The following is a 13,341-nucleotide window of genomic DNA, read 5'->3' as shown; positions in this document are numbered from 1 at the left end:
GCCTCCCCTTCTGGGGGGGGGGGGGGCGGGGCACGCGCACACCCCAACGCAGACAGCAGCGCCTCCCAGTCAGCCCACCCAACTTGTTGCGCTCCCGGTTGGCTTGCTTGCAGGGACTACACTTCCAAGGTTGACACGCTCATGCATGAGCGCCGCGAGGCGCAGGTGGGGTGGCGCGGCCCGGGAAGGCGGCAGGATGCCTGCGCTTCCTGATGGGGTGGTGCACTGTTCAACCAGTTTGTGTGGGTGTAACGCCTGTCCCCAGCTTCTCTGCGACCTGCAGGAGGTGCGGCAGAGCGAGGAGGAGAAGGCCAAAGAGCAGGAGCAGGCAGCCAATGCGTACTTGCACCTGAATAGCTACCTCGCGCTCCCCGCCCCCGCGGCCCCTGGCGGCGGGGTCGGCGGCGCGGGCTACGGGGGCATGCCTCCGCAGTTTTAGTTTACAAGACTTTAAAACGTGCAAATGTGACTGAGTTTAGATGTAATTCAGTGTACAAACACTCTAGGGCGACCTACCCCTGAGGAGCTGGACTGGTGCCGTCGGTGGTTCTTGGCGAGGCGGTGACGCTGGCTGGCAGTTTGCAGGTTCCAGTCACGACCTCTGGCCTGCAAGGCCTTGTGGCAAGCGCCTGCAGCTGCAAACTCTGCTGGCCTTCACGGGTCGTACCTTAAGTTGGTGCACCGTCGTTATGACTCAACAGCACCAGGACCTGCACCTGCTGTGCATGCCATGCTGTATCAAACTGCTGTTCTGCCCATGTGAGGAGGACCGAGCAGGCGTGTCCAGAGGTATGGCTGCTGAGGTGTGTGTGTGTGGGGGGGGGGGGGGGGCGGGCGTTCCCCTGGATCCATGAACGGGTGGGTACACAACAAGGTAGGGGGACCGAAATGAACAAATGCACCGGCTGAATGGGTGAAAATGGAAAAAGCTCAACGCCCTGGCCCAAGCGCCATGTAACCCAATGCTAGCGTCAGCACCGCCATTGCCGCCCACACCCCAATCAGCATGGTGGAGGGGAGCGCGTCAGCCCTGCCAGTGCCTCCACTGCCCGAAATCCCCACGGCCTGGGGTCCCCGGGCACCAGGCCGTGGCCGCACCGCTGCCTGCTCCAAGCACTCCACCGCTGCCGTGGCCAACCCCGGCATGAGCAGCAGCATCTGCAGCCGGGCCAGCAGCGCCTGGGTGCTCTCCCCTTCGAACAAGTAGTCGCAGAAGGAGACGCCACGTGCGGGAGGTACTGCCGCCACGAAGGCCCGCCGCGGCAGCGACACCACCAGTGGCTTGCTGCAATGGGCCACCGCAGAAAGCAGCGGGTGAACGGGGGGAAACGCAGCTGCCGCCTCACTGCTGCTGCTGTTGCCTCCTTGCTGCCGCTGCTCTGCCTCTGCAGCAGAGGCCTCCTGTTGCTGCTCCGCAGCATCCAGCAAGGCATCCATGCGGGCCTGCAGGCTGCGCTTGAGGTCGGCCCGTATTGCATTCACCGCTGCGGTGGCTGCCTCGCGCCGATGCACGCAGGCACGGCAGTCCAGGCAGGCCGCCAGGAGTATCAGCCCCAGTGTGGGGCCTTCTGCGCTGCCATGCTGCAGCCCGCTCCCCGCCTTGCCGCCCCCCGCGGTGCAAAAAACCAGGCTGCTGCTGGGCTGCAACAGGAGATCCACAGGGATGGGCCCGCCGCCGCCGCTGCCGCTGCCGTCGTCGGCCAGATCTGCCACCTGGCAGTCGTCAGTGGCCAGCTGGCCACTCACCAACCCCAGCGCGCCGTGCACTTGATCGACCGCACTGTCTGCCGCCGACTGGAGCACAGCGTGCAGCTCCTGCTTGCCTCTCGTCACCGGCACCTGCAGGCGGATCTCATATCTGCAAGGCGGGCAGGTGGGAGACATGCACAAGCAAGGCGGTGCTTCCAGCCACTCAGCAAGGCGGTGCGACAAGATGCAACACAACGGAAGCCACCTTTCGCTTGCCAACCCACTCAGCTGCATGCTGTGGGCAAGGCAAGGCATGGCAAGTCAAAAGCATGGGGAGCACGGCTATGCCGCGCAGCAGGCTGATCGATTCTTCGTCGCACCTGCACTGCAGCTGCACCATTTGGTCCAGCAGGCCTGCCAGCTTGAACTCGCAAGGCCGTAGGCTGCCCCCTGCAGCGACCTCCCGCAGTGAAAGGGCGCCGCTGATGGAGTCAATATGCAGGACCAGCATGGTGGGCAGCCGGCCGCTCAACTCGCGCGCCGCCTGCCCCACCAGCGCGGACAGCAGGGCCGTCGTGCCAGCAAAGGCCGTGGCGGGGCACAGCACGTAAAAGCCCATCACGTCCAGGCCTGCATGGCAAATGAAATGACGGTAGAAGGCTGTGGGTGGACAGGCTTTGATGGACTGCGTGCCCTGTGCTATTCGTGCGCACGCATTCGTGCGCACGCATATGCCAGACCATGCGGGTGCCGTCTTAAACATGGAATTCAGCACATGCACAACCTGCTCTTCTTGTTCAGCCCATTAAACACCTGGCGGCTGACTGGCTGCCACACGTCAGCAGGTGCCCCACCTCCCGGCAGCAGGCGCTCCACTATCGTTGCATGCTCCACCACCAGCTCCTCATCCAGCAGCAGCCCTCCTCCAGCCGAACTGCTGGGCTTGCCACCCTTCCCGCCTTTCTTTGCCGTGCTGCCAGCGGTCACTGACAGCGGCGCTACGCCGTCCTGCATTGGGGCCGAGGCGGTGGGCGGTGACGTGGGCAATCACACCTTTGGCTCGGCTGGAGCTGCCGATGGTACGCGCGTCACTCACGCTGTTTGGAGTTCGCAGGGCCTGCAGCAGCAGGTCTTTGCCAGGCGAGCTGCGCCCAACCAAGGTACCGACCTGCAGGCGGGGCCGGGGAGCGCTCAGGCAAGCTCACAGCATAGACAGGCAAGCTCACAGCCAGTCGAGGGGGTGCGATCATTCGGTCACCTGGGCGGCCGCGCGAGACTGCACGCAGCTCTCAGCGTAGCGCTGGATGGAGTTGTCAACCTGCACGGATCGCCCCATTGCCGTATGCGAATTGAGCGGAATTGAGAGTCCGCCCCCTTTGCTGCTTCCTCATTAGCATTTATCGTACATCGTCTGTTCTTCTGCTGTTTTGCCGTTGATTTCACTGAAATGGTTCGAGTGCTGTGAAATGGTTCGACTGCTGCCACTGAGGTATTCAGGTCATCTGCAGAGACGGGTTGCTCACCCGAGCCGCTCGAGTTTAGCTACAATGCCCAGGGGCGCAGTCCATGGCCAGCGCTCTGGACAAAGCCGGCTGCAGCAGCGCCAGGACCCGCCGCCGCGCCGACACCTTCGCCGCCAGCGGGCGGCAAACCCAACACTTTCGCCGCCAGCGGGCGGCAAACTCCGGTCTAACAACGCGGTGTCAGGCCCCACTGCTGCGGCTGCGGCGCTGCCCCGTGTGCTGCGCGAACGGGACTATGGAGCCCTGGACAAGAGCCAGTACAACCTATTTGTGCAGTTTTTCCGGCAGGCCTCGCCCTATATCGAGGGCCACCGGAGCCGCACTTTTGTGCTGGCCATCCCGGGCGAGGTGGGGCGCCTGTAGCCTGGTAGCATTCTCTACCTGCTTTTGTGGGCATGCGCGCACAGCCAGCTGGGGACGAGTGGACCCCTTCCTCCTGCAGCCCCCTCGACACTTTAGTGCATCCCTCGATTTGCCTGCATGCCCATCTGCCTGGGGTATGCGCCGCTGGCTGCCAGCGCAGGTGGTAGACCAGAAGGATATCCTGCACTCGCTGCTGGAGGATGTGGCATTGCTGCATGGTGAGCGGGTGGTGGAAGAACATGCCTCGTTGCACCGCACAGCTTCCATCCCGCTGGCAGCCTTGTAACAATGCGGTTGCTTCCAAAGTTACTGCACTTGTGTTGCAGTGCAGTGCTGCAAGCAAATCATATAGGCAGCAGGCGAGACAGACCACCGCCGCAATGCCGCCTGCAGGCCTCGGCGCCAAGCTTGTCATTGTGATTGGGGCGCGGCCGCAGATCAACAAGGCAATGCGTGAGAGCGGCGTGGAGCCGCGTTACGAGCACGGCTACCGTGTCACAGATGCCGCCTCGCTGCAGGCGGCCATCCGTGCCGCAGGGCAAGCTCGCATGGAAGTGGAGTCGCGGCTGTCAAAGGCGAGAGCGTTTGGGGCTGGGCTGTGTTCCATGTTCCTGTGCGTGTGTGAGAACCGCATGCTTCAAGTTGGCCAAACTCGCTTGCTGTCATTGCAGGGTCCCATGGTGACAATGGTGCGACGGCATGCGCGGTCAGGCGGCGAAGGTCCACAAGCAGCCTCCCAGCAGCAGCAGCAGCAGCAGCAGCAGCACTATGGGCCCGCACTCACCACTGTGTCTGGCAACTATGTTGCAGCAAAGCGCAAGGGCGTGGTGGGCGGCGTGGACTACCAGCTGACTGGCGTCGTGCGCTTTGTCCAGGTCGGTCGAGTGTGCTGGTTGCGCAAGGTTTTCTGTGTCTGAGATACAGCTTTGGTTTCTACGTACCTATGCACAAACTGATCCTGTGTTCAGGCCGACCCGGTGCGGCGCCAACTGTCGGAGGGCAATGTGGTGCTCCTCAGCAACCTGGGGTACTCGGCAGCTGGAGAGGTGCTTAATTGCGATATTTACAGTGGTGAGCTGGTGGGTTCAGGGAAAGGCAACGATTCTGGTGTGGGCAGTGTTGTGGTGACTCCTGGCCCTGAAACCTGCTTGCCATGCCACTTGGCTGCCCCACTTTCTTGCCGTCCCTGCTGCAGTGGCTGCCCGCGCTGCCATTGACCTGGCCGCTGACAAACTCATAGTGATGACGACCCAGGAGAGCCAGCCGCTGGACTTGCCCCTATGGCTGCCGCTATCGGATGCAGAAGCGATGCTTCTGCGCATGGCGCCCCCTGGGCAGCATGGCGAGATGGAGATGCTGGAGGACGACCTGCAGCGGGGTGAGCAGCAGCGGCTGGGGACAGATGTACAGCGGCAGCTTGTGAGCAGGTGCCACTGTGTGGTGTGTGTTTTGGGGGAGAGCTGCCGGAGGCGTACCTAGGCGGGTGCAAAACGCAAGCACCTGACCGCCCCACCCCTTCATCCTCCCCTGTTCCCATTGCGCCGCTGCCCCACCGGCATCTTGCAGGGTACGCCAGCGGCAGCGAAAGTGGCAACGGCAGTGGTGCCAGCAACTCCTCCTCCACGGCGGCGCTGGACATGGACTTTGATCGCTGGTACGATCTGGGCCTCCCGCCTCCCCTCTTGGCAGCATGTGCCGTCTGCCGCTCCGGCGTTAAGCGTGCACACTTGGTGGACGCCCGCATGGATGGAGGGCTGCTGCTGGAGCTGTATTCTCGGGATGGTGTCGGATCCATGATTTCGACGGACTTCTACGAGGGCATTCGCAGAGCTGGGATGCAGGTGAGCTGCAGGCGTACAGCATGTGTGGCAGAGCAAGTGTGGCAGTGCAACAACCGCTGCCGGCGTCTGATCTGTCAGCCAAACTCCTCTTTGCCTGTCTGGACCGAGCCTCCTCATTTCCTGAGTGTAAGACTTAGGATTGGGAATGGCCCGGCTCCACCTTTTCACTTGCGCCCCTGCAGGATCTGGCCTCCATCCAGGAGCTCCTGCGCCCGCTGGAGGACCGGGGAGTGCTAGTGAAGCGCAGTGAGGAGCAGCTGCTGAGGTGCACAGGGGGGAGGGGCCGCCCCTGTGGCGAGGGTGTGAAGCTGGCCACTTGCCTGCCTGTAGGCAACGTGCACCCCCCCTCCTCATTGCCCCCATGCCCGTTTTTCGTCTTCTGCCCTCATCTCCTATCCCTTTCTGCGCCTCTCGACATGCAGCGAGCTGCCCTACTTCACGGTTTTGGAGCGGGAGTCCAAGGTGCTGGGGTGTGCCGCCATGAAGCCTTTGGGACGCAACGGCGAGGGCGACGAGGTGGCAGAGCTGGCCGCCTTTTGCGTGCATCCCTCGTACCGCGGCGGCGGCAAGGGTGACAGCCTGCTGGAGTACCTGGGTGGGTGCTCAGTCGGGATGGTGTGAATGTTCTGCGGTTGGTTGCAAGCAAGTTGGTGCACGGTTTTTACTACCGGCAGCTCTTCCTTCTTTGGAGCAGCTCACATGCATAAGGGAAACTCCGCTGGGTACCCCAAGCGGTGTGTTGCGACTCGGCTACCCCATGCCTGCCCTGATATGGCTGCAGAGTCGGACGCGGCACAGTGCGGCATCCAGCGGCTGGTGCTGCTGACCACGCGCACTGCCGACTGGTTTGAGCAGCGTGGTTTCAAGCCGGCGGGGGCGGCACACCTCAGCCAGCTGCTGCCGCCTGAGCGGCGGCAGCGCATCGACCCCCTCCGCAACTCGCAGCTCTACAGCAAGCTAGTGGCAGGTGCCAAGCTGTGACCCAGCTGCGTGGCCCCGTTTGCCTCGTTTGCCTCCGCCGCAAAACTCCCCAAACTCCCCAAAGTGTTGTGTCACCCCCAGCAGAGCCGTCCATTAGTGCAATTCCCCTGCAGTTCTGCTGGTGCTGTGGCCGCGTTCAATTGCACACCCCGTGGCCTGAGCAAATCCAGATCTAGATCGAATGCCTAGGTTGCTGCACAACTGCGTAAAAAGTTGTACGGCGTCCGCAGTACACTCTGCGTCAGCGCCAAACCAGTCCAACACGCTGCTCAGTATCGATCTGCAGATCCTCTTTGTCGCTGCGCCCTCCGCTGTCCTGGGCCGAGCTCCAGCCCACTGCTGATCGCCAAGCGCGTGATTGCAGCTGACTGGAACGAGCCCCCCTAGCCAAAGCCTCCTGTTGCACGGCTGCTCACGCCGCTTCTCATAGCTTCTTGCAGCGGCTGGGCGGCAATCGGCTTGGACAAACCCATGAGCCAACGGCGGGAGGCCGGCTGCAAGCACGGGGCGGGCTGCACGCAGGACGTGGAGGACTACTGGCGGCCCGTGCCAGCCTTTGCCAGCCTCACACAGGTGCGCGGAGGGCGAGAGGGGTGGCAGGCGAACCGCCTCCTTGCATCGTTCAAAGTGCGGTGGGCAGCAGGTCCCCGCGCGCCCCAATTCAGCGTCCCAGGGGGCTAGGGGGGGCGGGGCGCGGCCAGCAAGCTGCAGGGGGACGGGCACTGCTCCACCATGACTACTGCGCCTGCTACTGATCTGGGGTTTGGCGCACCTGTCATGCCCCTGTCTGTGCTCAGCAGCGAGCAGAAAGCGATGTTCCGTCCTGCCCAGCCGCCGCCGATGCATCGGTTGTTTTCATGCCGCTGCTGCTGCAGGGCGTGGTCACAGCGGCCACTGGTGCTGGGGTGACTCTGGTACTGCGCAGGGCCTTGACGGGCACGGGAATGGGACCCTCAGGGCTGGGCCAGGTGCGCACCCCGGGCTGCCATTTCATCTGGACTCCGCCGCGCCTGTTCCCTAGCCTGGCACCTGCCTGCTGGCTCCTGACCGGCCGGATTTCCCGCCGCGCCCCCCCCCCCCCCCCCCCCCCCGCGCACACACACACACACACACTGTGCCCCTGCAGCCCACCGGCAAGGAAGGCTCCGTGTCAGCCGCAGCAGCCAGCAGCAGTGCGACCATGGTGCCCAGCGCCGCAGCAGTCGCGCCCCCGCTGCCGCCCGCGCCGCCGCCGCCACAGCCAGACCACAAGCCGGCGAACGATGTGGTGGCAGGGGCGATGGCGCGGGCAGCTTCTCAAAGCACCATCCACCCGCTGGACACCATGAAAGTTAGGATGCAGGCCGGTGGCCGCAGCGGCATCACCAGCAGCAGCTTGCCGCCCAGCTTGCCGCCCCGGCAGGCCGCGCCGCTGGAGCGCAGGCTGCTAGAAGTGAAGGGCCTGTACAAGGCACGTGCTGGCGCCTCTGTTGCGGGATGCACTGCTGCCAGGAGCCGCATAGCTGCGTCGCCAGTCTCTGTACGCCTGCTAGCCCACACGGTTGCGCAGCAGGCACTGCCTTGCAAGTCTGCTGAGCCCTGCTGCCACCCTGCTGGCTGCAGGGTGTGGTGGGTGCTGCCGCGGGCGCAGGCATCATCATCGGCACCTACTTTGCCTTCTACTCCACCACCAAGCGCTTCCTGCGCGAGAAAACAGACCTGAGCGACGGTGCCACCGCCTTCACCGCGGGCGCCGCCGCCGCGCTGGGCAGCAGCGTGGTCAAGGTGCCGTTGGCGGTGTGCATTCGGTCGGTGCAAGCTGGGGTATACAAGAACGTCTTCCATGCCGCCTCCTCCATAGTCACTGCCGCCGGCGTGCGCGGCCTCTTCACGGTGAGCTGGAGTCGAAGCTGTGGCGCTGGTTTGTGAAGCTGTGGCGCAGGTTGGCTGCCTCCCAGGCAGCACCAATCGCTTGCGGGCATGCAGGGTGCTGACGCTGTACATCGCATATTGGATCAACCGCCTGCCTGCCTGGATTGTGTGCAGGGCTTCCTGCCCACAGTGCTGGAGGATGTGCCCGACATGGCTGTCAAGTTTGCTGTGTATGAGACCATGCGCAACGTGCACACGCGGCTGCGGGGCGGGCGGCCTGCCAATGTGGCGGAGGACCTGATCATGGGCGGCGTGGCGGGTGCGGCAGCCGCCGCCGCCACCACGCCGCTGGACGTGCTCAAGACCGTCATGATGTGCAGCGCCAGCAGCCGCCCCACCATTGTCACAGCTGCGGCAGGCATCATGCGTGAGGGCAAGGGGCTGCGGCCCTTCTTCCGTGGCGTGGGGCCCCGTGCCCTGTCCAACGGCCTCAACTCCGCAATCTTCTTCTGCTTCTTTGAGGCCATCCGCCAGGTGGGTGGCAGCACGTGTGGCAATGTATTCGTTGAGAAGACAAACAGCATGCAGGCACAGCGCCGGCTGGCTTGCGCTGCCCCACATCCTGCTGCTAGGCTCAGCGCTGCTGCGGACTCTTGCCTGAGATGTATCCCTCGGCTGTGCTGATGCAGGTGCTGATCAAGAAGCAGCAGGAGCGGCTGCAGCCCGGGCAGCAGCAACAGCGGCGGCATGTCAAGCAGTTGGCGGCAGCCCAGCGCAGCCGGGTGCCTCAGCTCAAGCTGCAGCCCGTCAGTGCCACCACTGCTGCAGCCCGGCCGCAGGGCTCCCCCGCCGCCTGCCTCACGCTAGCGCTGCCCGCCCCCGGCTGGCAGCAGGAGCAGTAGCATGGCGCGCTAGCCCTACACCTGATGGCTGCGGACTGCACAACAGCTAAAACAGATATCATCGTGCACCAGGCCAGCTCTGACGCACAGGCATCCAGGCATCGCTACAATAGTAGGAGCACAAGCTGAGTGGAGCTGCTGCTGCTCAGCCAGCCAGGAGGCAACCACCTGGTTTGTTGCAAAGAATCCCTGTTACCCCGATGTTGATGATGCCTATGAAGCTTCATTCATACGATGAGTCCCCCCCTGCCCTTCCACTTCACTCGTACTGCGGATCTGTTGATGCCACTCGCACACTGTGCCTGCTTGCCTACCGCTCTTTCCTTCTCCTTCAATCTTTTTCGAATGCACCATTCGAGCCTCGTCCTGCCGACTCCAGAAGCTCTTTCCCTCCTGCACTTACACAAATTTGTGCACCCCTGCCCGCCTGAGGGCAGGCTTCGCCCCCTCCTGTTCTGCCGCCTCACACCTTTTGAGATTGCCAAGCCAGCTGTGCATGTGAAACGCACTGCGGTAGGTGTGCTACAGGGGGTGGGCTGGCACAAGCGGATGAGAGCAAGCAGGAAACCAGTGGTGGTGGAAACAGTACAAGGAGCATCAAATCAGCATTTTAAAACACTGCAAACAAACATTGCTACAGAATGAGGTTGCACATGTGAACCAAGCGCTCCATTTGCCTCTTTTTCACTATGGTGGGATCATCGACCCCGGTGGCAGCGCTGAAGGTGCCGCGCAAGCCATCGCCAGTCCCGCGCTCATGGCTATTCCCCCCGGTGGCGCCGGGGCCCCGGGTGCCACCACCGCCGCCACTGCTGAATTCTGACCCGTGATGGTCAGTGACATGACGCCTGACATGAAGGAGGGGGCACTGCCTCCGCCGCCCATGGCGCCGCCATTGGCATGGTCTCCCACGGTGGGTGCCACAGTGGTGATGTCGTGGATGCTGGCTCGCCGCTTGTCCTTCTTGTTCTGCGAGTTGAGGCGGATGAAGTATTTTTGTGCATGGCTGGCGACCTGCGGGGCAAGCACGCAGTGACATTGACAAGGTTAGCACAGCGCAGCACGATGCATATGCAGAGGAAGCTAGCAGCGTTGTGGTGGTGGGGCCGCTGACCAGCACGGCCCGCCGCAGGTGCAGCAGCCCGCCTCAAAGCGGTGCAATCCCCAAGACTGGCTGCCGCCCGACCTGCGTGGGGGTGCGGGTGATGACAAAGTTGCGGGATATGGAGCGCCAGTCGCCCTTGCCGTACTTGGCCAGCCCCATGAGGAAGAGGCGGTGCTCCTCCTCGGTCCATGGGATGCCCTTGCGCCGCTCCGTGTCCTGGCTCTTCACCTTCTTCTGCAGCTGTGCAACCGACAGCGCCTCGCCCGGCACCGGGTAGTTGGGCAGCTGCACACGGCCGCAGTCAATGGCCTTCAAGTCCTCCTGCAGCTCTCACAGTGGAGTGGCAAGCAAAGGCTCAGGGGCATCAGCTCGGAGTTCCCTCCTGCACACAGCTTGCGTGCCAGTGACAAGGGCAACCACAGAGAAGAACGCATGGGATGCACACCTCCAGCTGCAGGTACCGCCGCTGCACCGCTGGCAGGTCCTTCCGCGATAGCAGCGAGGCACACTTCTCCAGCCTGCTGTTGGTTGCAAAGCAGCGCACAGCGTGGCGTGAGCAAGCTGCAAGTCCATTGTTGCTGCTGTCTGTTATTACTCGTGCATTTTCAGCACAGTACCTGTCATTGTGCTCCCAAAATTGCGCCAGTGCATTCTCAAACACCTTGTCCTCCTCGGTGCTGCAATCCAGGGGCGGTGAGCGGAGGCACGGCGGCGGTGGCGGGGGAGGAGGTTGCGCGGTGGAGGCGCGGCGGCGGTGGGGGGGGAGCGAGCAGTGGGGAGCTCCCACAGCACGCGTTGGACCCTCCCCAAATGAGGAGCCCTCACCTCCACACAGCATCCACAGGAGCCCCTCGCAGCAGCGCGGGGCGGACGGCCTGCATACCGTCGAGCTGCTTGCTGCGAGTCAAAGCGGTGCTCTCAAGAGTTACTACACAGACAGCTAGAGAGAAAAGCGGGCGGGACCGACAGGCAAAACATGTTCCTTATCCGTGGCACAGAGCGCTCATCATATGTCTTTTCTTTGAACATTTCTTCACCGCGCCTGACAACAACTACAGTGTACCAGCCGGAGGCTTGTGTGTGAAGGGGGCGCCGCCTGTGCCGCCGCCGCCACAAGTGTGGAACACGTTAAGACGGCGTTGACAACGACAACACTGGCACTACTGCACTTGACACCCCTATGCTGAATGAAAAAAACTTATGTTGAGTGTTGAATGAAATGACACCCCTATATCGTGACCCCTATGATTCCCCCGGACTTCTCCAGACATCTCCATGATTACAGGAGGTGAGCCAATAGTGTACGAGGGAGCAGCGCACGTTAGCCAATGAATATATAGCATGTGTGTTGGAGTTTCCTTCACGTCATTCTATGCTAGAATCTTTCGTCGCGTCGCCGCTACTGCTGCTGCCGCCCCTGGCAACACTGGCCGCGGCGAAAGGATTGCCAGCAAACCACGGTGAATCGGCAAATATGGACGGCCCCTGGGGCCCTGCCGCTGCCGTCGGCGCCACCAGCGTCGGCGCTGGCGGGGCAGATCCAGCAGGGCCAGCAGGGCTGAAAGGCATGGGGCCAGCCACCAATCCGCCGCCCAGCCTGCCCGGCGCGAAGCCGCCCGCGCTGCTGCCGGCAGCAGCCAGGGCAAGCGTCGGGCGGCCGGCTGCCCAGGCGGAGCCCTCAAAGATAGAGGGTCCTGCGCGACTGCCGTCGCCGCTGTCGCTGTCTACGCTCGACTCTGCCAGGCTAGCTCTATTCAACCAGGGCGAGTTCAAAAAGGGGTCTGCGCTGCCACTGCCGCTGGTCTGGCTGCCGTCCTGGGTGGAAGAGCCAGCATTCCAAGTGCTGCCATTGATGCTGAGGCCACGACGGCCGCCCACAGGCATGCCATCAAAGCTGGGCTGGGTGCCAGTGCCCAGTGAAGCACCCACTATGGTGCTGGCTCGGCTGTCGCTGTGCCCAGCGTGGCTGTTACTGCCGCCAGAGGCGCTGCCAGGGCGGGCCCCAGGACCGGACCCAGAGCCATTTGAGCTGTCAGCGGCCCAGAGGCGGCTCCCACCGCTGTGGCCACTTTGGTGGCCACTGCTGGTACCGGCATTGAATGCAGAACCGCTGCCGCTGCTGCTGTGCATGCTGGTGCCGGGCAAGCCATCCAGGCCACGCAGGCCCAGGCTGCTGTTGCTTCCAGCGCGGGCGGGCTGGGCTGCGCCCATGGATGGGGAGGGGCTGGAGCTGGCGCCGGAAGTGGTGTCCGCCTCTGCTGCCATCCGCGCCTTCTCCTCCTGAAAGCATAGAAAAATATTTGACTCAAGGGCAGAGAGGAGGGCAAGGAAACCAGCGGGATCAAGGGAAGAACGGATGACGAAGGCTCAGGATATAATGTAGAGAGCACAGCATGCGGCGCCTGCGGGGTAGTGAAAGGAACGCGGCACCTGCCCCTCCCCCTGACACACCATGAGCCTGTGGATGATTTGCTCCATGGTGGGCCGCTTGGCAGGGTCGACATCCAAGCACTCCCTGACCAGGTCCACAGCCATCTGGGGCGCTTCCTGGGGTACTTTGATGTCACGAATTTGCCCCCGCACTGGAAGCTCACGCGTGCACAGCTCCCACAGCACTGCGAGGCCAGACGGCAGGGCGCAGTGAAGGATCAGGGGGCCACCACAACTAAACGCTTGCGCCAAATCTCATATGAACAGGTGCAGTCCCCCCTCACCACACCACCCGGCACCAGCACACGCGCAACACACATGCATGCAGCCCAAGCAGAGCAGGCACACACCCAGGCCGTAGGAATAGACGTCTGCCTTTGCTGTGCACTTGAGGCCAATGAGCTGCTCGGGGGCGGCCCAGTTGAAGGTGCCACCATCGCCTGTGATGTAGGAATGGTAGAGGATCTGGGCCCATCCGACGTCTGCACCGCCGAGGTAGGGCAACAGCGTCAGGGCAGGTAGTGCGAGAAGTAAAAGGAAGAGATCAAAAAAGGGGGGGGGGGGGGGGGGGGGGGGGGGGGCCCCGGGTTTTTGGGGTTGGGGGGGGGGGGGGGGTTGTTTGGAATTCCTGGGGGGGGGGGGCCCCTCCCCCCCAA

At 63.2% G+C, this 13,341-nt stretch overlaps 5 protein-coding genes across 5 annotated transcripts in view; 3 read left to right on the top strand and 2 right to left on the bottom strand.

Moving 5' to 3' along the window:
- Positions 1–439, top strand: part of CHLNCDRAFT_139336 (hypothetical protein) — a gene marked incomplete at both ends in the record, with an annotated part of 10,228 nt that extends 9,789 nt beyond the window's left edge. Inside the window, 2 exons of the mRNA XM_005844202.1 lie at positions 114–165; positions 284–439. Of these exons, the coding sequence (XP_005844264.1) occupies positions 114–165; positions 284–439 (208 nt within the window). The remainder of the gene's footprint in view (positions 1–113; positions 166–283) is intronic.
- Positions 440–930: 491 nt separating this feature from the next.
- CHLNCDRAFT_139335 (hypothetical protein) lies at positions 931–3,025 on the bottom strand (the record flags this gene model as incomplete). Its single annotated transcript, XM_005844117.1, has 5 exons — positions 931–1,858; positions 2,070–2,319; positions 2,544–2,697; positions 2,786–2,857; positions 2,948–3,025. The coding sequence occupies 5 exons, from the start codon at positions 3,023–3,025 to the stop codon at positions 931–933; spliced, it is 1,482 nt and encodes a 493-aa protein (XP_005844179.1).
- A 454-nt stretch (positions 3,026–3,479) lies between these two features.
- On the top strand, positions 3,480–6,373 carry CHLNCDRAFT_7287 (hypothetical protein; the record flags this gene model as incomplete). Its single annotated transcript, XM_005844201.1, has 10 exons — positions 3,480–3,560; positions 3,736–3,793; positions 3,969–4,192; positions 4,325–4,450; positions 4,544–4,646; positions 4,771–4,953; positions 5,073–5,416; positions 5,599–5,681; positions 5,839–6,011; positions 6,198–6,373. Coding segments are annotated over 10 exons (1,551 nt in total), but the record flags the coding sequence as incomplete, so codon positions are not given.
- A 495-nt stretch (positions 6,374–6,868) lies between these two features.
- Positions 6,869–9,150, top strand: CHLNCDRAFT_139333 (hypothetical protein; the record flags this gene model as incomplete). Its single annotated transcript, XM_005844200.1, has 6 exons — positions 6,869–6,970; positions 7,273–7,365; positions 7,524–7,829; positions 8,000–8,269; positions 8,423–8,782; positions 8,938–9,150. The coding sequence occupies 6 exons, from the start codon at positions 6,869–6,871 to the stop codon at positions 9,148–9,150; spliced, it is 1,344 nt and encodes a 447-aa protein (XP_005844262.1).
- Positions 9,151–9,660: 510 nt separating this feature from the next.
- CHLNCDRAFT_58999 (expressed protein) overlaps positions 9,661–13,341 on the bottom strand; it is an 8,748-nt gene continuing 5,067 nt past the window's right edge. Inside the window, exons 16-23 of the mRNA XM_005844116.1 lie at positions 13,036–13,167; positions 12,707–12,870; positions 12,313–12,535; positions 11,081–11,183; positions 10,873–10,932; positions 10,701–10,773; positions 10,337–10,576; positions 9,661–10,164 (exon numbers count right to left, since the gene is read on the bottom strand). Of these exons, the coding sequence (XP_005844178.1) occupies positions 9,838–10,164; positions 10,337–10,576; positions 10,701–10,773; positions 10,873–10,932; positions 11,081–11,183; positions 12,313–12,535; positions 12,707–12,870; positions 13,036–13,167 (1,322 nt within the window). The 3' untranslated portion in view covers positions 9,661–9,837. The remainder of the gene's footprint in view (positions 10,165–10,336; positions 10,577–10,700; positions 10,774–10,872; positions 10,933–11,080; positions 11,184–12,312; positions 12,536–12,706; positions 12,871–13,035; positions 13,168–13,341) is intronic.

Source organism: Chlorella variabilis, assembly GCF_000147415.1.
Source record: "Chlorella variabilis unplaced genomic scaffold CHLNCscaffold_24, whole genome shotgun sequence".
Taxonomy (NCBI): Eukaryota; Viridiplantae; Chlorophyta; class Trebouxiophyceae; order Chlorellales; family Chlorellaceae; genus Chlorella; species Chlorella variabilis.
This window is presented reverse-complemented; position numbering and strand designations above follow the sequence as displayed.